The sequence below is a fragment of the Phoxinus phoxinus genome, assembly GCF_949152265.1.
Source record: "Phoxinus phoxinus genome assembly, chromosome: 17".
NCBI lineage: Eukaryota > Metazoa > Chordata > Actinopteri > Cypriniformes > Leuciscidae > Phoxinus > Phoxinus phoxinus.
In genome coordinates, this window is record NC_136892.1 from 20,810,168 (window position 1) to 20,831,646 (window position 21,479).

Below are 21,479 nucleotides of genomic sequence, written 5' to 3' on the forward strand. Positions count from 1 at the left end.
CAAACAGAAAATTACATTTCAGTTCAACATTTTTCAAAACCATGTTCTTCGGAACACAAATTAAGTTTTCAAAGAAAACGGAGCGATTTCTGTCCCTCCCTTGACCGTCTACACTACCACTTTTACGCATCAAAAAGTTGAGACTATAAAACTACCCATATCCATATGAATTAAGCAGTTTAGTCAATTTTTCCAAAGAGACAAGATCAATTTATACAATGAACAGATTTAATTTTGACACATTTAAACATTGATCAGCAAACAAACAGAAGCTTAACCGAACCTGCTTGACGAGTGAGAACAAACATTATTGGTTCTCGCAGGAGCTCAAACGTGCTGAGTAACAAGAATGTCAAGCAAGCTTGAGCGTCTGTTGTCCATATCAGATGTATGCCTTGAATGTTTATATCTGAATAAAAACCTAAATGGTTTAGAGTATAAGAAATAATGTCTCTTCAGAAAATTAACCAGACTATTTAATTCATATGGATGAGTTTTGATTTTTTGTTTTACTTTTTGAAGCATCAAAGTGGTGGTTGGGTGAACTGTTAATAAGGGGACAGAAATCGCTCAGATTTCATAAATAAAAAAAGTCATGGGTCATCATGAAGGTGAGTAAATACTCAATTTTGGGTGAACGAACCCTTATACATTATGATTTGTTATTAAATGCTTAACATATTTGGACAATAAAGTTCACTCAGCGCAGGTGAATGCCTTTAATAGCATGCTTTATTTAACAAACCACGTCTCCAGCCTCAATATTAAATCCAATCAAGTGCAAAAGTTAAAGAATGATTAACAAGATGACAATTACAGTAAATGCAAATACCAACTTTGAGCATTCTTTATTTTTGATCATTTTAAGTGCACATTGATCATTTCAGTGTTACCAACATGGATTGCAGAACAGTTTGAGCTTCACTCTCTTCCTCTGAAGGAGCACTAGGCCAGTGCAGGGAAATCTTCTGGATCATCTGGGTTTGGAGCCTTAGGAAACACCAAAACATGAGCCCAAAACCACTACAGGCACATTTTCACACACAGCATGAATAAATTTGGCTTGCAAGTCTCGCATTTCACAGGACTATGTTGTCAGGGGCATGAGCACATTCTGATGCAACCAATACAACATTACTTACATATTCAAGTTTTTGTGGAGATCTTTGGGATGGCATGGACATGGGGGGAGCCCCACGGCCACGACCACCTCCACCTCGTCCACCTCTCCCACCACGAGAGGGTCGAGCCAGGCTGCCAAAGTTGATCTCCAGTTGACAGGTAATGTCGTTGGCCGGGCGACGGAAAACCACATCCTCTTCATCAATGCCATTATCATGTTTCTAGAAAGAAATAAAAAAACTGCCATTACAAGAGCAGAACTGCACCCAACAAATTCTGAGCCAAAAATAGGACTCCTTACCTGAAGGAGTTTGGACTTATGGATAACCACGGCCTTGGATGGGACAGGGGTGTCTGCCTTACGAATATTCAGCTCTACCTTGGGCCTGCTTTGCTCTTGTAGGGCTTTCCACTCATCCAGTGTCATCTCTATGGCAACCTCAATTACTTCCTCAGTCTCAGATGGTCTGTAGGACGAGCAATCATACATTAACATCCATTATGACTTCTAGGAAGCATAGGTTCATAAAGCTAGCACATAATAGTACCAAGCATTGTGTTACAAGCTATCTCCTGTAGCTGTGCGAAACAGACCTGTTTTCTCCCTCAGTTGAAGCTACCTCTTGGGTCTCCTCAGTTTCAACAACCTCCTCACTAGGTGACCTCTCTTCACTACAGGACAGAAGATGACAACCATTTTAAATGGGGGGCCGCAAACTGAGAAAAGAATTCCAATCTGACATATATTATAATTATATGAAATGTGAAGTCACCTCATTTGGTCTCTCATAGAGCCCCAGTTGCGAGATCCACTGCCACTGCGCTTCTCTTCCGAACGGACACTCCTGATTTCAAGTAATGCCTCATTTACCAGAAGACATTGCGTACACATGTTTTAAAAGGGGTCATTTGATGCTTTTTAATGTTTTTCCTTGATGTAATATATCCGTAATTGAGTGTATGAGATGTGTAAAGTTAAAGCTCAGTCTCCCACAAAAGGGATTTATTCTAATAGAGAACACCGCTCTAAACATCTCGATCCAAGCCCAGATATTGCTTTCTCAAATGTCGTTCACAATGTGAAATATGAGCATAATGAAGAGAGAAGACAAGGCTTCAGTGAATTGTAGTGCTGTCATGTCGTGGAGAAAACAAAACCGCTTTGTTTGGCCTTCCTATTTGTTTGACTGAGCCTGGTTTCTCCCAAGGTTTTTTTCTCTTCACCTGATGGAGTTTTAGTTCCTTGCTACTGTTGCCTTAGCTTTTGGCTTGCTTAGTAGGAGACATTTAATATTCAACATTATTGAGCTGCCTTCAAAAATTGCGTCATTGAGGTGTTTGGCCAATAGGGAGCTTTAGGGAAGGAGGGGCTTTGTAGAATTCAGCACGTTTCAGACAGATAGGGAAGAGCTGCAAATTACAGCATGTAACTTTTTAAAGCTGTTAGCCCATTTTATTACCAAATAAACTAAATGAAGCATCATATGAACCCTTTTAGCTTTCAGACATTAGTTCCAAAATTCTTTAAACCAGCAGGTTCCAAATAGCTACTTAACTCAAAATGGGATAAGTTCTTAAATGGTTACGGAAATAAACAAAAAAGGTAGACAATGCAATTAACCATATAATTGTACATGTTATCTATCACATAATAGAACCAAGAGATTGATGTGATATTTTTTTATCAGTTTGACATGAATTAATATATTATTGCTTTATAATATTTTTTTATCTGTTTGACATGAATAAATTAATATATTACTGCTTTATAATATTTTTTTATCTGTTTGACATGAATAAATTATTATATTATTGCTTTATAATATTTTGTATCTAATATATTCGAATATGAAACAATGTTTCAGTGATAAAGGACATGTTATCTGTATAATTTTAATTCATTTATAAGTGATATGGAATTGAAGGGATAGTTCACCCAAATTTTTTTATTCACATGGACTTCCATAGTTATGGAAGTCAATGGCTACCATAAAGTATTTAGTTACCGACATTTTTCTAAATATAATGTGTTCAGCAGAACAAAGAAATTCATACAGGTTTGGAACAACTTGAGGGTGAGAATTTTAGAATTTTAATTTTGGGGAGAACTAGCCCTTAAAGTCTAGGTCTTAAATCGAAACCAGCTGCCAAACACCACATTACTTTTTTTTTAACAGACATTTAAATAACCGAAAGAACTCACGTTCGGTCACTGCCACTGTGTCGTTCGAACTCCCGCTTTCCTCTCTGGTCAAATCCATCATTGGATCTTGGATATCCATATCCTGGGCCTCGGGCTCCTCGTCCTCGTCCAGTACCTCTTCCTCTGACACTGGGCCTGTCCAGCACATCCACAGGCCTACACGCAGACGAAGATAGATTGGGTGGCACAAAAAATAATTCCGGACGATGACTAAAAACAATAACGCCGTTTAATTAGTAACGTTACATAATTAGATTAGGTAGAGCTTTAACTCACCTCTCAACAGAGAAACTAAGGGGGGTTTCTGCATCGTTGAATTTGCGCTCAAAAGTCACGCGTCTCTCTATTCGCTCCTCAACCTCTCCACGAGCAAGGCGGACTTGGCCTAGAAATTTGGACAAAACACATGCCACAAACATGTGAACACTTGAAACGCCTAAAACTCCAGCAACTAAGTTATAGCACACCACATTCATATTCTTCTAACGTTAGTGGTTGATCAAATTCATCTAGAACTTTATTAACCGAAAGACATGTTGCGTCGAGTAAAATTACACCCTCCTTCACCCAAGTTAACGTTACCTTGTCCACCTCCAACTACTGGAAGAACCATTGTCCGGTCTCTTTGAGACTCCTTCTTTCCAGCTTTAACGTTAGTCGTGGTTGAAGTTTTCTTTTGCTCCTCTTTCTTCTTCTTCTGCTTTTTCCCTGCCCCTGCCGCGAATAAGATGTCGAAAGGGTCGGATTCATCGTCCAGCAGTTGGCCGAAACGATTAGCAACGGCGCACCCATACCCCTCATTAGGCATCTCCTCCACTAGCGTTAACTCCTTCATATTTTTCGATTATTATAAAGAAAACAATCGACTAGATATCATCGAAGGGTCAAGAAAGTTCTGTTTATCTCCAAAAGAGAAAATGGAGAGTTTAAACAGAGCCCATTGATTGAGGCCTAGTCAGTGAACACCAACAAATTTAACCGTCAGAAGTGACGTTCATGAAATTGAAATCAGGTTAATATAAAAGCAATTAGTCTCCGCCCCGGAAGTCCACTTAGTTTTCAGAACGCCCTCACTAATATTGAATACGCATTCAAATTATTATTTGCTATCTTGTATAAAATACCCGTTTTTTTGTGAATTATAACTTTTATAATTTTTTATTTATAAACTTTTACAAACACAAATTGTCATTCCAATATAAAATTGGTACAATTTCTGTTTGTGCATTTCCTCATAGCTATATTTCATAATATAGCTGTCCCATACACAGTTACAATAATAACAAAAAGTTGTGCAATAAATTAGATCAAGCGAACTTTTGAGGTAACTAAGGGAATGATTGCTGAGAAAATAACTTCCCAGTATAAATAAAAATGTTAAAAAAGTACACTGTTCAATTTAGTTACCTTAACCACTCCATCTGTGCAACACACATGTGGGATATCTTAGATCTAAAAATCGACCAGGGTAAGATATTTTAAGAGGAATAGATTAGCAAACACTGTATTTAGACATGACATTTAATAATCAACTCTTATATTTAATCAAATACAATTATTTCATAATACATTTAAAGTTAATAAGACAGAGATAGTTCTTCATGATGTTTTTTATTGCCATCACACACAAGCATTAATTCCCAGTCCTGGTTTGAAAATATAGTTGTTTACACAGTTAAAAAATACAGAGGCTTGCACAATTTTGTTTAATTCAGCTTGCCAATCAAGACCCTACAGATCATTAGCTATGAACATAATAATTATATGTATTACATAAACTATTTCAAACAGCCCTGAACATGAGATGCAATGTTTAATTCAGTGTAACTTTGCAAAAATTGAAGAATTTACATGGTATATTTACATTTATGTTGCTTAAGATTTCTATGATCCACAAACTTTTTCCCACAGCTCTCACAACTGAATGACTTTAGACCGGTGTGCACTCGCTGATGGGTCCTCAGATGCACAGCTTGATTAAACGTCTTACCACAAACATCACAACCAAAAGGTCTCTCTCCTGTATGGATTCTCATGTGCATCTGAATACTGCTCGAATACCCAAACCTCTTTCCACAAACCTCACAACTATATGGCTTTTCCTTCGTGTGAACCCTTTGGTGTACCGTAAGGGCGGCCTGTGAGTAGAACTTCTTTTGACAATGTTCGCAACTGAACTTCTTCAGCAGAGGACTGACCAGTCGCTCATGATGCTTCTCTCCTGTGTGTACAAGCATGTGCTGATTAAGAGAACTGGGGAATATGAAGGCCTTATTACAGATCGAACACACACAATCCCTCCTTCCCGCGTGAATGATTCGCTTGTGCCTTTTCATGTAGTCCGAACTGGTAAATCCCTTACCGCAAACGTCGCAAAGGAACGGTTTGCTTGAAGTGTGTTTGTGCATGTGCATCTTCAGGGCGTACGCTGTGGTGTACCTTTTCAAACATATCGGACAGCCGTACAGCTTCACTCCCGTGTGACCAGCTTTGTGCCTGTTGAGGTTTCCGGAGGTGGCGAACTTCTTGTCGCATACGTCGCATGCGTATCGCTTTTCCCTCGTGTGCACGAGCATATGCGCCTGCAAGTGTTTGCGAGCACTGAACCGCTTGTCGCAGAGTTCGCACGGATACTCGTAGGTTTTCTCGATGTGACTCTTCTGGTGATTTTTCAGATATCGTTCGCAGCTATAAAACGCGCCACATATCTCGCAGCAGTAGGGCTTCTCGCCGGTGTGCAGTGTTTGATGATCGAGCATGTTTTGTTTAATTTTGAACTGCTTGTCACATACGGGACAGCTGTAGAGCGTTTCGACTGCTCTGCATCTGTGTCTGCCGTACGAACGCTTGCCAGGAAAAACCTTCTGGCAGTGTGGGCAAGTAACCGTCTTTTCTGCCGTGTGAAGACGCTTGTGCTTTTCCAGGGAAGCCTGAAATACAAAAGACTTGGAACATATATCACATTTGAATAACTGAGCTCCAGTGTGCATCGCCGCGTGTCTGATGAGGCAGCTTCTCATAGTAAAGCGCTTATCGCAATGCGAACATTTATAATGTTTCACGTGAGCCCGAACGTGGTTAATGAACTTCCACCTCAGTTCAAAACACTTCCCGCAAGTTTTGCAACGGAACAAGCCATGATTTGATTGCTTTATCATTACTGTGTGAGGTGTGGCGTTGGGCGGAATGTCGGCATTTTCGATGGTAATATTCAAACCTTGCACAAGCGATTCGGTTGCATACTGACTGCTTTCCAAAACAGCACAAGATAAGTCTTCGTTGTCCAAGTTATTTTGTAGAATTTCTGTAAGGAGAAGAACACAGAGTATGTTTAAGAGAAACAAACTGGAAAAGATAACATCCTACATTTTCTTTTATATAGAAATATTGGTCATTTTGGTTCAGTAAATTTTAACTCATTAAAGCTGTTGTTTTTAAACTTTAGTCACACCCCCTTAAACCTTGAAAACAATCTGGCACCCCCACCCCACAAAAAAAATTGGAAAAATTAAATTTTAATTGAAACCCTGCAATGAAAAACACCTGCAATTGCTTAATTTTCACGGTGTCTATACCTGACGTGACTAAAGAACCCATTATAATCAGTGATTCTGTTTACACTGGACGCAGTGCGATGCCACAACAAATCCCCGACAGTAAACTGACACGCCATTCTATTTATGAACCTACTCCAAGCGCTCATGCTACTTCTGAAACGAAGGACAAATAGATTTGCAACGGTTGCTTTGTCGCGTACAGTGTAGACAGCTTTTAGCTGTTGCGAGGCAATAACACTTGTGTCCGGTGTAAACACGGTGTTTGTATTGCTGTTGATGGGGAGTGGCGGGTTCACAATAGCAGCTTGTGATGCCGTCCGCTGAAGAGATGCTTTTCTATGGCAAGGAAGATCTTCAATGTTCAGACAGTGTGAAGTCAACGGTCTGAAGGAGAAAGTTTCAGAAGAATTGGCATTCGGTGCCGCTTTATAAAAGGCATAGAGCCAATCGGCATTCACACACTACATTTTGTAAATTAATATATTGTATTCAAAAAGGTTTTATTCAAATAAATGTTGTTCTTTTAAACTTACTATTTACTATTTCACCTGATTTTTTTTTTTTTATCACGGTGTCCATAAAGGATTAAGCAGCACAATTATTTTCAAAATTAATAATAAGAAATGTTTGGTAAAGCAGAAAATTCAGCTTTGCCATTACAGGAATAGATTAAAATTTAAAATGTATATTAAAAAAATATAAAATCATACTATTTCACGTCGCTTGATAAAAATAAAGGTTGAGCCACTGTAGTCACTTGGACTATTTTAACGATGTCTTTACTAACTTTCTGGGCCGGCAGATGAAATTACATAGCAGCCTATGAAGGACTGAGAAAGCTCTGTTTTCATAAAAAATATGTTAATTTGTGTTCCGAGGATGAACTAAAGTCTTACAGGGTTGGACCAACATTAGGGTGAGTAATTACTGACAGAATTTCTATTTTTGGGTGAACTAACCCTTTAAGCACAGCATTTGAAATCATGTCTTACCTTGAGTGGTGACCTCTAGTGTTTCCAGGGATGTATTAACAGCATCACAGGTCTCGAGCTGCACAATGAATTCTTCTTCGTGCAGAGTGGCTTCGAACTCAATACTCACTTCCGGAGTCGAGTGAAATCGCTGGTGTTTCATCAAGCATTTCATCATTTTGAAAGTATTCCCACATGTCAAACAATTGAAAGGTCTTTCTTTGTGTAAAGCATTGTGAATGTTCAACAGGGCCAAGTCATTGAAAGAAACTCCACAGGACTCGCAAATGAAAGGCTCCCGTCTCTCCTCTGCAGCTATATTTGTGCTTGTGGAAGGTTGGCTTTCACTCAAACCCTCATTGCCTGCCAGAATCTCAGTGGGTGCGGATGGCAGCTGTTGGTACTGATTATTTGCTGCTTGTCCAGAGTTTTCCTGATGTTCTGATTCCAATTCATAATCCTTGTTCTTTTCAGTCCCAAGAAGTACATTATTTTCAGGCTCAGTTGTGACTGCTTGACCCTCTGTGAGAATAAAATAAGATTTAATAAAAATCTTAAAAATCTTTTTTTTTCGCATAATGAAAATCGTAAAACCATAATATATTCCAACACACAATGTATTATTAAAACAAACTTATATTATAATTATTATTATTATTTTAGGAATTTACAAGCAGGAATCTTGTAATATGGTTAGGTAGATATAACAGATTTACAGTGCAAGCATTTCTGGTCGTCTTGTTAGGGCCCAAGCCCTGAAAGGGCGCAGAGCCCTATTGTTCTTCTAAGGGTTTTTTGTTTTTCTTCTTCTTCTTCTTCTTCTTCTTTATAATAAATTTTTTTTCAAGGTTTTTGCCACTTTTGGGGGCCTTAACGTGCTCAAAAACTCTTGAAACTTTGCACACTGGTCAGAACCCGCGGCCATTAGAGCCGGACTGAAGCTGGTACCCGGGCGTGGCAGGGGGGCTCGACAGCGCCCCCTGGAACGGGGTCCGAAAACTTGGTCCATAAATCAAACACGCTTGCATGAAATAATATGAAACTCGGTACACTTATAGATCTCATCGGTTCATATATCCTTCATGCTCTGACTTTTTACCCCAGCCCAACAGGAAGTCGGCTATTTGGCGTAGTTTAAAAAACACATGCAATGGAATTTAAAATACTCCTCCTAGACGATTCAACCAATCACCACGAAACTCGGTGTGCATGAACTCAAGACATTGAGGATGAAAAGTTGCGAGGGGATTTTTGATATCTCGAACGGTTTGGCCGTGGTGAGGAAACGAATTTATGGCGAATATTGGAAACAGGAAGTGTGTTATAACATCCTCATACATTAATTGATCTTGATGAAACTTCAGCAGTGTGTTCGCTGTAAGAGGCCGATCACATGGATGTGACTATTGTGAGTCAAAGTTATAGCGCCACCAACTGGCAGCAGGAAGTGTGTCACTTTCGAAATGCTTTGAAATCACCCTCTTATTTTTACCCGATTTGCTTCAAACTTCATCTGTATAATGTAAACACACGACAGATGTAGACCTGTGAAAGGATTATTGATATCTTTAATACTGTCGCCATGGCAACGCTTTAAACTTTTATATTCTTTTTGGATGCATTTGAAGCTCTTAACATGCTTCAAATTGCATGAAACTCAACATGCATTTGACATTTATTGTGTAATAGACATGTGCGAAGTTTCAGAAACGGGCGTGGTAAGGGGCTCAGTAGCGCCACCTTTAGTCAAAAATGGGGTATTAGTTTTACCTACAGTAACCAAACTCGGTACGTATATTCTTCTCTTCGATCCGGACAACTTTCTAATTTACAGTCATAAGCTCCGACCAACAGGAAGTCAGATATTTTGGTTTGAATGTGTACTGTTTGGAGCATTTTCCCTCTGCCCCTCTGTGTGTGTGTGTGTGTGTGAGGAGGGGGGCTAGTTTAGTTTAACCATTTCTCTGCTGTGTGCAAAATCTCTGGCACTTTTGAGGGCCTTAACGTGCTCGAAAACTCTTGAAATTTTGCACACAGGTCAGAACCCGCGGCCATTAGGGCCGGGCTGAAGCTGGTACCCGGGCGTGGCAGGGGGGCTCGACAGCGCCCCCTGGAATGGGATTCGAACACTTGTCCGTATATCAAACACGCTTGCATGAATTAATATGAAACTCGGTACACATATAGATTTAATCGGGCCGAACAACTTTCCCTGGGTCAAGTTTTACGCCAGCCCAACATGAAGTCGGCTATTACGGGTTGATTGGAGAACGCTTGCTCTCGCATTTGAAACACTTCTCCTAGAGAATTCATCCGATGACCACGAAACTCGGTCAGCATGAAGTCAAGACATGGAAGATGATAAATTGCCAGGGGATTTTTGATATCTCGAACGGTTTGGCCGTGGCGAGGAAACAAATTTATGATTAAAAAAGGATGCATAAAGTGTGTTATAACTTAGTTATAGTTTTACCTACAGTAACCAAACTCGGTACGTATATTCTTCTCTTCGATCCGGACAACTTTCTAATTTACAGTCATTAGCTCCGACCAACAGGAAGTCAGATATTGTGGTTTGAATGTGTATTTTCTCTCTCTCTGTCTCTCTGCCATTCTGTGTGTGTGTGTGTCTGTCTGTGTGGGGAGGGGAGGGGAGGGGGGATGTGTGTGTGTGTGTGTGTGTGTGTGTGTGTGTGTGTGTGTGTGTGTGTGTGTGTGTGTGTGTGATTTTGGTTGGGTGACAGTTGTAGGTTACAGTTTGACAAGAGTTTATAGTTTAACAAAAGCACAATGTTGTGTTTCATTGCCAGTGTACACAAATATAAGGAAACACTTTGCATTTTGAATGATGGTCTGTATGAACAAAATGACGGAGTATGTTTTTATGTCTCCATTGTTCGATCGAGCCTCACACACACACACACACACACACACACACACACACACACACACACACACACACACACACACACACACACACACACACACACACACACACACACACACACACACACACACACACACACACACACACACACACACACACACACACACACACACACACACACACACACACACACACACACACACACACACACACAGCATTCCAGCATTGCAATCCTGACATCGCAGAATGTTCATTATAGCCTTAATAAAATATAATAATAAAATAGTCAACCTTACATATAAAAATTACACTGCTCTGTTTAAATAGTCATTTGTACAGTTTGTGCCGTTCATAATAATTTTTTTTAATTTTTCTATATTGGAACGTGAGTGTACAAAGTGTACAAAGTACAAAGCCTATAAAAAGAATAGTTTAGCATCCAAAAATGTTAATAATATATATATTATTATTATATATATAATAATATATATGTTAAAAATAGGGGGAAAAAAAGAATTTACATAATATATATATATATATATTTTTATTTATTTTTTTATTTATATATATATATATATATATATATATATATATATATATATATATATATATATATATATATATATATATATATATATAATTAAAGCTGCAAGCAGCGATGGAGGGCCCAAGCCGGTGGCACCGCCACCCGGTGCCTTTAGTTCCACTAAAGGCACCAGGGTGGCGGTGCCACCGGCTTGGGCCCGCAATCGCTGCTTGCAGCTTTAATTTATGAATTGATCTCATTTCTACCAAGAGGAGTACAAATAAATGCACTTTGGGTACTTTGAAAACCTTCTGCAGACCAATCTAGAAGAGATGAATAATCATAAAAATTGGACCACATATATTTATCAAACTTACTTGAAAATTATAAATTTAATATTCTTGCAGGTTTTGATTTAAGTTGGAGATTAAAGTCAGCATAAAACGGAAGTCTTTCCTATTGTAATGTATGCAAGTTCAACAAACAAGAAAGAATGTAGGGCGGGACATGTTATTGTCCATCTGGAATTGATTGGATCATTGTGGTTTGCTATTGCTGTGATCTCATGTGAGTGACAGGTTGTCCTGACTTAAGGCTAGTAAAAACGTCATCAGTAAAGAGAAAAGATGTCTATGCAATAAGGAGAGGAAGTTATTTTGATTAAAGATTATGAGGGCACATGAAAAAAAATTATCTACACAGATAAATCATTTATAAAAAACACTGCAATATTCCATCAAAAATAAGAAACGTCTGTATTGATTTCATTGTGTCTTTAAGAATAAGGACATACCATTTAGTGTGTCTTGTTTTGACAGCTGAGACTTTGCTGTAGCTTCCAATACTTGAGCTGAGATGCGATCATGAATCAGTTTCACCATTGTCTCTATTGTGGCTTTACTCAACAGCTCCATGAATGCAGCAAACTCCTTCTGAAATACAAAGACATGTATTGTATCAGATTTTAGTTGTATTGTACAGCACACTTTGTACAACCTAGAGTTGTGTTGAAAGTGCTTTATAAATAAAGAAAAGAAAGAAAAAGACAGAGAGATCATTTGAGATTTAGTTTTTTGCATGCACCTATTACAATTTGCTGCATGTCAAAAAGGGTTTGATTAAAATAAATGATTTTTGTTATGCTGTCTGATCTTAGAATAATTACTTTCCATGCACAAAATATTTGACTCTGGGTTTTTCTCTTCTTCTTTTTTTGGATCCCTAGAGAACTGCAATGTTGTCTTTTGTTTTCAATGCATTCTGACTACAAGATCCCCAAAGGACAAACATTTTGAGGTATTCATATGTAAATATCCTGCTCCAATGTCCTCAAAAGACATGCATTTCCAATCACTCAATATGAGTGAACACTGACAGACACAAAAAGCAATGTTGCATATTATATAAATCACCAACTCCAGCATTCAGTTGAATGAATGATGTTTTCTACACCATCTATTAAATTGTCAATTTGTCATCACGTCGCCTTGCGCTGGTGACAAAACATTTTCTATTAATGCAGCATTGATTGTGTTTTTATGTTATTGCTCGCTGCCTACGATCAGGAGGAAAATCATGTAAAAACACCAAACAATTTCTTTACAACTTGTGTGATGACGACTGTCATGATTTTTTTACTCACAAATTAAAACCTTGCCGAGCACATATGACTAGATTTTTCAGTGTATAATTTTTCAAATATATCTGGCATGTTGACAAAGTAGGTACAGCTGTTTAAGTGTATATTTGTGTTATATTTTTAAAATTGAACTTATCCTTCAGTCAGAACACAGTAGTTTGGTTTCTTTCATATATTTTCATGTGTCTGTCATATGTCAAAAACAATTGAGAATGATGTCTAACGTAATCATCTCTGGTTAATTTCCATTCCAATGTGGGACATTCTTCTGTAAGAATCAGTATTAATTGCCAAGCAGGAATTTAAGACAGCATCATGTTACAAAAACACGCCATTTACTCAACAACAGCTTACTGGGAAACAGATCGAGGATGCAAGTTTAACAGGTTTATTATGTTTATAAAATAATTACATTCAATATGGACTTAATATATTCGTTACTCTGTGCACTCTTCATATGCCAGTTGCAATTACAATGTAAACAACAGCCAGGCAACATTTAGAAGCGTGTTGTGAACAGGAATGGACAGTTAATGCGCTTTTCTACTCTAGAACTTACAGTTTTGGCTTGATTCGCCTGTTTAAGTCTGTTTTTGTTCACTGCAGTCCCCTTGTTGCGCTTCCACTCTTCAGATAAGACAGCCGTGAAGTCAGAGAGATGTTTGCTCAACTCCGACACGACACTTTCAACTAACACCCCCATAACGGAGGACAGTAACTCGTGAATTACTGCCGTCATGCTCAAGGATGATTACTCGGCACTTTACTCCCCAAAATATGCGTACTACCTCATTACATACAATAATGCAGGTTTAAAAGGTATCCTAGCTATCCCGGTTAATTTGCTTGTTTGTGGCGGGTGAACAAACGGAAGGAAATTCGTCTCTCAAACTAATATCTCGAATGGAGTATGTTTTGTAATCGCAGTACTGCCACCTAGAGGGTTGGAGTTATTAGTACGCTTTACTTCAAGTGGGGAAGTCAAATGTTTTTATTCCTCCTGTACCGGGAAGCACAGTCTATAAATTTGTGAGATTCATATAATAGAACTAAATGTTGATATTTGCTTATGTTTTTTCAACCCTAGAAAACAAATGTAGTTTTTTTTCTGAATTTGTGAGATGCATGGAACAATTCTTAAGAAATTCTTATTATTTTATGCATGATTTTTGTGACTCAAAAATTAAAACCTTAGATTTGTTTTAACAATTTTTTTTAAGTTTTCAAAAATATCTGATTTGTGAATGGCCGACGATGCAAAGTACACTGTGAAAAAAGTACAGTACAACTTACAGTATCATATAATTTTTTACAGTTAAGAGACAGTTGAGCAAAACAAAGTACGGTAGGCCTATAGGCCTGTGATTTATGTATATTTTAAGAATGTTTGGTAAAAGTATTAAGTGGATGAGATCCAAATTAAAGAGCTAAAATACTGATCATTGCTAATATTTCACCCCTAGAAAAACTTTTTTTTATGAATTTGCAACAATTCTTAAGAAATTCTTAATTATTTAGCCTAATCCATGCAGAGATTCGTATGAAGATTGTAATAACCAAAATGGAAGCAAAATGTATTAAATAAATAAATACAACTTAATACATTTACTAATTTAATAATACTTTGTGTAAATCTGGCAAGTTACAAAAACATGGTGGTGCCCCATGCAGGACCAGATTAGTTTTTAGTTTATTGGATGTACACAAAATAATCTTTTTGACAAAAACATCTCTTTGCAATTGAACAAAAACAAATATATTACTGAATTGAAGTGTTAGACTTCTGTTAATACAGTTCTACAAGATGTATAGCATCAATAAAGATCTTTTACAACTTGTTTAAGTTCGAGCTTTATGTCCCATAGAGTCCTCAGTTCTGTTGTGGGTATAGAGGCTAAGCTCAGTTATCTGTAGACTCTGCCTCAGCTGCCGGGTCCTCAGGCTGAGGGCTCTGAGGAGCAGGACTCTTCAAAGCAGGAGTGCATGTAATGGGAATCACTCTCTCGTTGCTCACAGCATTAGCCTCTTTGGGTGCTTGTATCTGTAGCTGGCCATTATTTAAAGAGCAGGTCACCATTTCAGGACTCACACCATCAGGAAGGTCAAACTCCTGCCTAAATTCTTGGCTTCTGTACGAGTACGATCCTTTCCCATCATCTTGCTTCTTCTCCGTCTTGCCGCTCACCCGCAACTTCCTGCCCACTTGTTTGACGGACAGCTCCTCCGGAGAGAAATCCTTCGTATCTAGTGTCAGTGCATAGTGGCTTCCTTCCTTTCCGAGCTGGAATGAGATGGGTCTGAAAGTGGTCATGGGTGGGACATGGTCAATCTCGTCAAAAATCCTTTGGTGCAGGCGATCCATGAACTCCAGGTTGTGCCTCATCTCCTGCATGTGTCTCATCATCTCTTTCTCGATCTGAAAGAACAGAGGTCTTGTCTCCGGCCACAGGCTGCGCACTGGCCAGTGGAAGTCCATGAATGGGCTGAGATGAGGCTGAAATGTGCTTGGGCAAAGCATCTTTGGTGGATTTTCGGTGCTGTGTTGAGCTGGTTGACTTCGTCTGTGCTTCTGTCCCACTGAACAAGACTCGATGCTTTTATATGCTGCCTCAGAACATTCCAGTAACGCTCTGATATTAGCACTGCAGTATGTGTCAGCCTGTCGAAGAGCTGCTATGACTGAGCACTTGCAGTCATGTTCCAAAACAAGTCGGCTGTATTTTTGTGATCCATCTGTTAAATACCAGAGAAGTGCATCGTTGTTCTATTTACAGTGACCACTCATGGCACTCCAATGGGTCTGCATAACTTTCTATTAGGGGAAGAGGTTAATGCAAGAGGATGATATAAGGTTTTCCTTTTATATTAATAATTCTGGCTAATCAGGGTTACTCTAATAAATACTTAAATTTTTTCTGTTTGTGTCATAACTTAGGCTAGCTACTTCATATTCTGTCAGTAGTGTTTAAATTTAACTTACGAGGATTCTCACAAGCTTTCTAATCCTGCCCGGATTCTGAAACTGACACCATGCATTGGCAGCATCCCGGACGACGTCACCGCCTGAAATAGTTTCAAAAGGAAGGAACAAGTTGAATCTAAACAAACAAACGTATCATCACTTGGAGACTGACAGCCTTAGGAAGGAATTCATCTTTTTAGAATAACCATGACCTGTCTTGTCAAGGTTGATTTTTTTTTCTTACAGGATTTATACATAAACAGATTGTACAATTTGTATTTGAATGACAATTGTTGACATAAATAATATTTTAAATAACTTTTTAAATATACTACTGCTACAATTAATACTAAATAAATAAATGCCCCATATTAATTGAGATGTATGGAATAAAAAATAAATTAAAAAAATAATAATTTCTGTCACACTGCCAGGCTATTTAAGTCCTATTTATCTAATTTAACTTGCTAAAAAGGATGTTAGAATGGTGAATAATAATAATATACAATAGCCTACTAAACAAATTATGAGAAATGAATAAAAATAAATACATTTATTTATAAATAGCCTAATTACCCAATGTTAGGCTATTGAGAGAATATATGGATTATAAGCACTTCAAAAAACGTATTCTTAACAACGTAGGGCCATTAAGTGAACTGCTGAAATCGTTATCAAATATAGCCTATTGAATAATAATAATTAATACTTGTATGTTTATGATATGAAACCTGTATGATACAATATTTATAATTTACAAACTCAATTGTCAACTACATGAATATTTAAGTGAACAGCTAAAAAGGTTATTACAATTCTGGTGAGAAATAAAAGTCACAAAAGTTAATGGACATGTACAGTGTACTGACAGTACAGGGAGAATCATAAATCATCCCAGAACAGAGCCGAGCGCGCACAGACTTCCTCTCCTCTCCTGCGACTGAAGACAGAGATCCATTCAAACATGGTTCCTCCCGTACAGGTCTCTCCGCTTATCAAGGTACAGGTTCTATTGACCCTCAATCCCCTTTATTCTTATTCGTTAAAAAAAAAAAAGTATCACTATCAGCGACCTTCATTCATCCTCAGCGAATTAGCTCGTTATACATTGCTAGCACTACTTTGTTATCTTAGCTTAGCATAGAATGACTTGGTCAAACTCATAGTAGCTGTAGCCGGTGATAGCTAATCGTATTAGCTTAGCTGCCTATCCTCAGCACTGCAAGGTCAGGCATGTTAACTGAGTTGAAGATTACCACGACGTGTTGCAAATATACAGGCGAATGAACGTGTCAAATGTTTAAATAGAATGAGTAATAATGGGAATTGAAAATTGTACATGCCCCTGTGGTGAGATGAATGTTACAAAAATATAAAGATCCACCCCCTCCTGTAGTCACTGAATTAATATGAGGCCATGCACACTTATATGAAAACAGTATTTTATATTTGAAAATTTGAGTTTAAAATAGTTGACTATATTAATTACAGCATGTCACACCAGAGGACATCATTGCTGAATGTTTTTGTACCCATAAATGGACAGTGGTTTACATGCATTAACAATTAATTTCCTCATACTGTATGTACAATTGTCGTAGTAGGCTATTCAGTAAAGAATACATTTATAAAATATCACAGTGGCCTTTAAAGTGCTTGACAAGCTTACCAGTAAACAAACCAGCAGTCTTCTTTCTGATTTCAGACAGCAAGATGGTCAGCCTTGCTATTTGGATTAATTTATGGGAAGCAGAGATATGGTAAGTTTTTATGGTATGTATGTGCCGATATATCAGTGCTATAGATAACAAGAAATATGCAGTGGGAGTATTTATTGATTTAAAAAAGGCTCTCGATACAATCGATCATCATGTGTTAATCAATAAACTGGAAAAGTATGGTATCAGTTGTAGCCTATTAGATTAGATGAAAAGTTACATAAGTGACTAACCTCTTAAAATTTTAGATTTTTTTCTGATGATACCAATATTTTCTGTTCTGGTGAAAATCTGAAGCAGCTTTTGGAGGTGGGCACAGCAGAAATCAATAAGTTAAAAATATGGTTTGACTTAAATAAATTATCGATAAATTTAGATAAAACAGAACTTATGCTGTTTCGTAATCGTAAAACTGACACACAAGTAAAAGTAATGATTAATAATGTTAAAATAAAAAGAGTGTACGAAAATAAATTTTTGGGTGTGATTCTGGATCACAAAATCTGTTGGAAACCCCACGTCAAATATGTTAGAAAAAAAGTAGCGCGGAGTAATGGGGAAAGCAAGGCATGTATTGAGTTAAAAAGCACTTTATATTTTGTATTGATCACTTGTGTTGATTACTTGAATTATTGTGTTGAAGTATGGGGCAACACCTACAAAACCACCTTACAAACGTTATGTTTGATTTATCTTGTTCGATTGTGATTTGGTTTGGGTAGTTACTCGGGGTTGGTCTTGATAAGCCTAGGGCTTCTACCTATCCCTTTTCGAACTGGTTGATTATTATGCTACATTTTTTGTTGTTTTTGTTTTATTTTATTGATGGATATTTCATACGTGTTGCTGTTTTATATTTATTTATTTTATTTTAATTGTTCGAAATAAAGATTTCATTTCATATACGGTACGATATATCATGATAATAAACATGCACGATATTGAAATCGTAGGCACTTCAAACTACCATGAATCATTTCTTATTGCGAATTGTTTAGATTTTTAGAGTGCATGTTTAGAATACTTTTCCATCAACCGGTAAAAATGTATAGCCTAGATATTGAAAATGTTCAGATTTTTTTGTATTGTTCAATAACAATTTACAATAAGATTCTATTAGTGTTTGTATTTTTTTTATTGAAATATAAATCTGAAAATAAAAAATATAAAAAGGTTATATTAGTAACATTAGTTAATCTTTTTTTTTTTTTTTTTTTTTGATTGGGACAGTGCATGTTAATGAACAAAACATGCATGTAAACATGCCGGATTATAGCCGAGGGCTAATTTCCATCCGTAGTCCCACGGGCTAGAATCACACAGCTCACAAAAAGGCTCACAAAGACATTGCAGAATAAAATTTACATCTACAGTCAATTTATAATTTAGCTAAATCCTATATACAATATTCACACAAGACTATATTCAACTTTACAACACTCATCCATATACACATTAAAAAATAGAACAATTCAAGAGAAGAAGAAAAAAAAAAAGATAAAACATACTAATGTGTGCAACTTTGATTTGCCCATAGCCATTTCTTCAATTGGACCTTAAAAGAGCTATATATAGTACATTCTCTTAGTGTTAGAGGAAGACTATTCCACAGGTTCCCACCCCGGACAGACAGGACCGTCTGACCGAAGGTGGTGCGCCTGTGAGATATTATCACGTCTCCTCTGGTAGAGGCTCGCGTGGTCCTCAGAGAACTGTCTTTAAATTTAATAAAATCTTTCAGAGGTGGCGGAGCAAGAGAGTGAAGGACCTTGTAAATCAGACAGACCATTTTCAAGTTAATCATATTTTGAAAATCCAATCATTTATGTTTTTTTAGAACTTGACAGTGATGGTGGGATAACGTTTTTTATCTAATGTTTTTAATGCCTTTTTATATAGACTTTCTATGGTTAACTAATTCATTAGTTAACTTGAACTAACAATGAACAATACTTTCTAAAGCATTTATTAATCTTAGTTAATGTTAATTTCAACATTTACTAATACATTATCAAAGTTGTATCTGTTAATATTAATTTATTAACAGATAAATAATATGGAATAATATGGCTAAAATGAACTAACAGTGAACAGTTGTATTTTAATTAACTAACACTAACAAATAATTATAACTACTGTAAATTATTTACAGTTCTACATTTACAATTATCTACCGTTAACATAATGGGACCTTATTGGGTCACCTGTTGTTCTTTATAGTTCTTTTGCACTTTAATCTGTTAGAAACATTTGTTTACTTTATAAAAAATGTTGTATTGTTTTTGGTTTTGTATTAAAATATTCAGTTGTTTTCTTCCTCATTAAATTGTCTTTCTATGGTGTTTTTCAATCAATCTGCTCACCAGATTATCTGAAGCCCATTGCTGCCGAAGAAAGAAGGATTGAGGAGGAAGAGAAGAAACTCAGAGAAGAGCGAGAGCGCATTTACAAACAGCTTTCTGAAGGTCTGTAACCAGTTCTAAATAGGCGTGTGTGTGTGTGTGTGTGTGTGTGTGTGTGTGTGTGTGTGTATAATTCTAAAATATGACAAAATATATGGCATCAATATATGGCATTTTCTGTTAATTTCTGACTTTGGCATCTCAATGTGGAATTTTACATTAACCAAACCTGTGTAGAGTGAAGATACAGTATGTTGAAATGGTGTTTGATGAAAAAAAACTGTTCCCTTTTTTATTTTGTAATACATTAACAGCATCTCATGATGTAGCACATTAGAAAATTATAAATTTAACTTTGGGACCGAAGGTTCTTTTGAATTCTTTACCAAAATATTTAATGAAACAAATGCAAAGAAATGTTATTCATGGAAAAGAATTTCAGGAAATGCATTTCAACTTAGTTGATGATTTAGAGAAAGTTATCGGAGTTCTGTGTATGTGTGTGTGGCATAACTTAATGACACGTTCAGTAGTTATACAGGGTGTTAACTTATTTCTGTCCTGTTTTCCAATACAAATATCGAAACATCTTTGATACGTTTACTTGAAATGCAAATGTCTTTTTTATGATTTAACTAAGCGAAGTGAATTTATGCTTAAACCCAATAACAAATATCCACCAATGAGCTTTGAAGCCTTCCCTTTAAATTAAGTAGATTTTTCAAAGCCCGTTGGCAGATATTTGTTCTTGTTTTAAGCTTAACTCGCTTCATTTTGATCAGAAAACAACACTTCATATTCATTCATTCATACATGTCATTTTGTATCTCCAGGAAATGCATCTTGATTTAATAATCTTTAGACGATTGCATTTGAAAACAAGATAAAAGTACTGAAGAAGATACAGAAAAAGTTATGTCCGTATTTTAGTGGTGGTTGTTGGTGGTTTAGTGGTTGAAAAGGTATTCAAGCTACTGCTTTTTTGAAAAAATGAAGTAAAAAGTAATTGAAATCTGTCTGAAGTTGTATTTTCAAACTCTGAAATGTTGCTAATGCAACTCGTATTTCTCAGTAGGCATTTACATTTCGAGAAGATATTGACGTATTGTATTCATGAAATTTTCTTTAAGTTGGTCTTAAAAAGTTCTTGAAAAAGTCTTAAATTTACCTTCATAGAACCGGCAGAAACCCTAAATTCTCTCTCTTTTTTATTTCCACAGCAAACTCTGACACCATTCTGAAGTAAGTCTCCGTGACGTATCCATTCCAGCACCAAATGAGATGAATCACAATGAACCTAATTCTATTTTTCAATAAAGACAGAACTTAAAATGTTTTTGTACATTTTCTTATTTCCTCATTGCCATTATTTAGGTCATTCTGATTATATGCATCATAGGGATTTCTGCATAGTATTTCAGCAAGAAAATATTTTCATTTGTATGCACTATGTGCATCTAACAAAACAAGATCATTCTCTGAGAAAGTGTAG

At 36.8% G+C, this 21,479-nt stretch overlaps 4 protein-coding genes across 7 annotated transcripts; 1 reads left to right on the top strand and 3 right to left on the bottom strand.

The window, feature by feature from the left end:
* Positions 1-207: 207 nt before the first annotated feature.
* LOC306984282 (intracellular hyaluronan-binding protein 4) lies at positions 208-4,375 on the bottom strand. Its single transcript, XM_079585492.1, has 8 exons — positions 3,908-4,375; positions 3,602-3,710; positions 3,326-3,481; positions 1,896-1,967; positions 1,717-1,794; positions 1,424-1,589; positions 1,143-1,343; positions 208-990 (listed from the first exon to the last, which is right to left on the bottom strand). The coding sequence occupies exons 1-8, from the start codon at positions 4,158-4,160 to the stop codon at positions 946-948; spliced, it is 1,080 nt and encodes a 359-aa protein (XP_079441618.1). The 5' UTR covers positions 4,161-4,375; the 3' UTR covers positions 208-945.
* A 542-nt stretch (positions 4,376-4,917) lies between these two features.
* On the bottom strand, positions 4,918-13,843 carry LOC306984281 (uncharacterized protein). Of its 3 annotated transcripts, none has more exons than XM_079585489.1 (4): positions 13,465-13,843; positions 12,060-12,198; positions 7,875-8,375; positions 4,918-6,629 (listed from the first exon to the last, which is right to left on the bottom strand). In XM_079585489.1, the coding sequence occupies exons 1-4, from the start codon at positions 13,642-13,644 to the stop codon at positions 5,173-5,175; spliced, it is 2,277 nt and encodes a 758-aa protein (XP_079441615.1). In that variant the 5' UTR covers positions 13,645-13,843; the 3' UTR covers positions 4,918-5,172. The 3 variants fall into 3 exon arrangements, with proteins under 3 accessions (XP_079441615.1, XP_079441617.1, XP_079441616.1); XM_079585491.1 differs by having other exon boundaries at positions 4,918-7,266; positions 13,465-13,839; XM_079585490.1 differs by having other exon boundaries at positions 12,060-12,195; positions 13,465-13,773.
* Positions 13,844-14,452: 609 nt separating this feature from the next.
* Positions 14,453-17,169, bottom strand: hspb9l (heat shock protein, alpha-crystallin-related, b9-like). 2 transcript variants are annotated; one of them, XM_079585494.1, is made up of 3 exons: positions 16,706-17,169; positions 15,886-15,968; positions 14,453-15,717 (listed from the first exon to the last, which is right to left on the bottom strand). In XM_079585494.1, exon 3 carries the CDS (start codon positions 15,421-15,423, stop codon positions 14,806-14,808), a length of 618 nt encoding a protein of 205 aa, XP_079441620.1. In that variant the 5' UTR covers positions 15,424-15,717; positions 15,886-15,968; positions 16,706-17,169; the 3' UTR covers positions 14,453-14,805. The 2 variants fall into 2 exon arrangements, with proteins under 2 accessions (XP_079441620.1, XP_079441621.1); XM_079585495.1 differs by having other exon boundaries at positions 14,453-15,638; positions 16,706-16,805.
* On the top strand, positions 16,740-21,323 carry atp5mea (ATP synthase membrane subunit ea). Its single transcript, XM_079585496.1, has 4 exons — positions 16,740-16,867; positions 17,573-17,627; positions 19,952-20,050; positions 21,208-21,323. The coding sequence occupies exons 1-4, from the start codon at positions 16,832-16,834 to the stop codon at positions 21,231-21,233; spliced, it is 216 nt and encodes a 71-aa protein (XP_079441622.1). The 5' UTR covers positions 16,740-16,831; the 3' UTR covers positions 21,234-21,323.
* Positions 21,324-21,479: the final 156 nt, after the last annotated feature.

Excerpts from the sequence above, each read along its gene's own strand:
- LOC306984281 (XM_079585489.1), bottom strand. The coding sequence starts at position 13,644 with ATGACGGCAGTAATTCACGAGTTACTGTCCTCCGTTATGGGGGTGTTA. Across the intron at positions 8,376-12,059 it reads AAAACAAGACACACTAAATG|AGGGTCAAGCAGTCACAACT; the intron begins GTATGTCCTTAT and ends TTATTCTCACAG. Across the intron at positions 6,630-7,874 it reads ACTAGAGGTCACCACTCAAG|AAATTCTACAAAATAACTTG; the intron begins GTAAGACATGAT and ends TTCTCCTTACAG.
- hspb9l (XM_079585494.1), bottom strand. The coding sequence starts at position 15,423 with ATGCTTTGCCCAAGCACATTTCAGCCTCATCTCAGCCCATTCATGGAC.
- LOC306984282 (XM_079585492.1), bottom strand. The coding sequence starts at position 4,160 with ATGAAGGAGTTAACGCTAGTGGAGGAGATGCCTAATGAGGGGTATGGG. Across the intron at positions 1,795-1,895 it reads TCTATGAGAGACCAAATGAG|TGAAGAGAGGTCACCTAGTG; the intron begins GTGACTTCACAT and ends TCTGTCCTGTAG. Across the intron at positions 1,344-1,423 it reads ATAAGTCCAAACTCCTTCAG|AAACATGATAATGGCATTGA; the intron begins GTAAGGAGTCCT and ends ATTTCTTTCTAG.
- atp5mea (XM_079585496.1), top strand. The coding sequence starts at position 16,832 with ATGGTTCCTCCCGTACAGGTCTCTCCGCTTATCAAG. Across the intron at positions 16,868-17,572 it reads AGGTCTCTCCGCTTATCAAG|ACAGCAAGATGGTCAGCCTT; the intron begins GTACAGGTTCTA and ends TTCTGATTTCAG. Across the intron at positions 20,051-21,207 it reads TTACAAACAGCTTTCTGAAG|CAAACTCTGACACCATTCTG; the intron begins GTCTGTAACCAG and ends TTATTTCCACAG.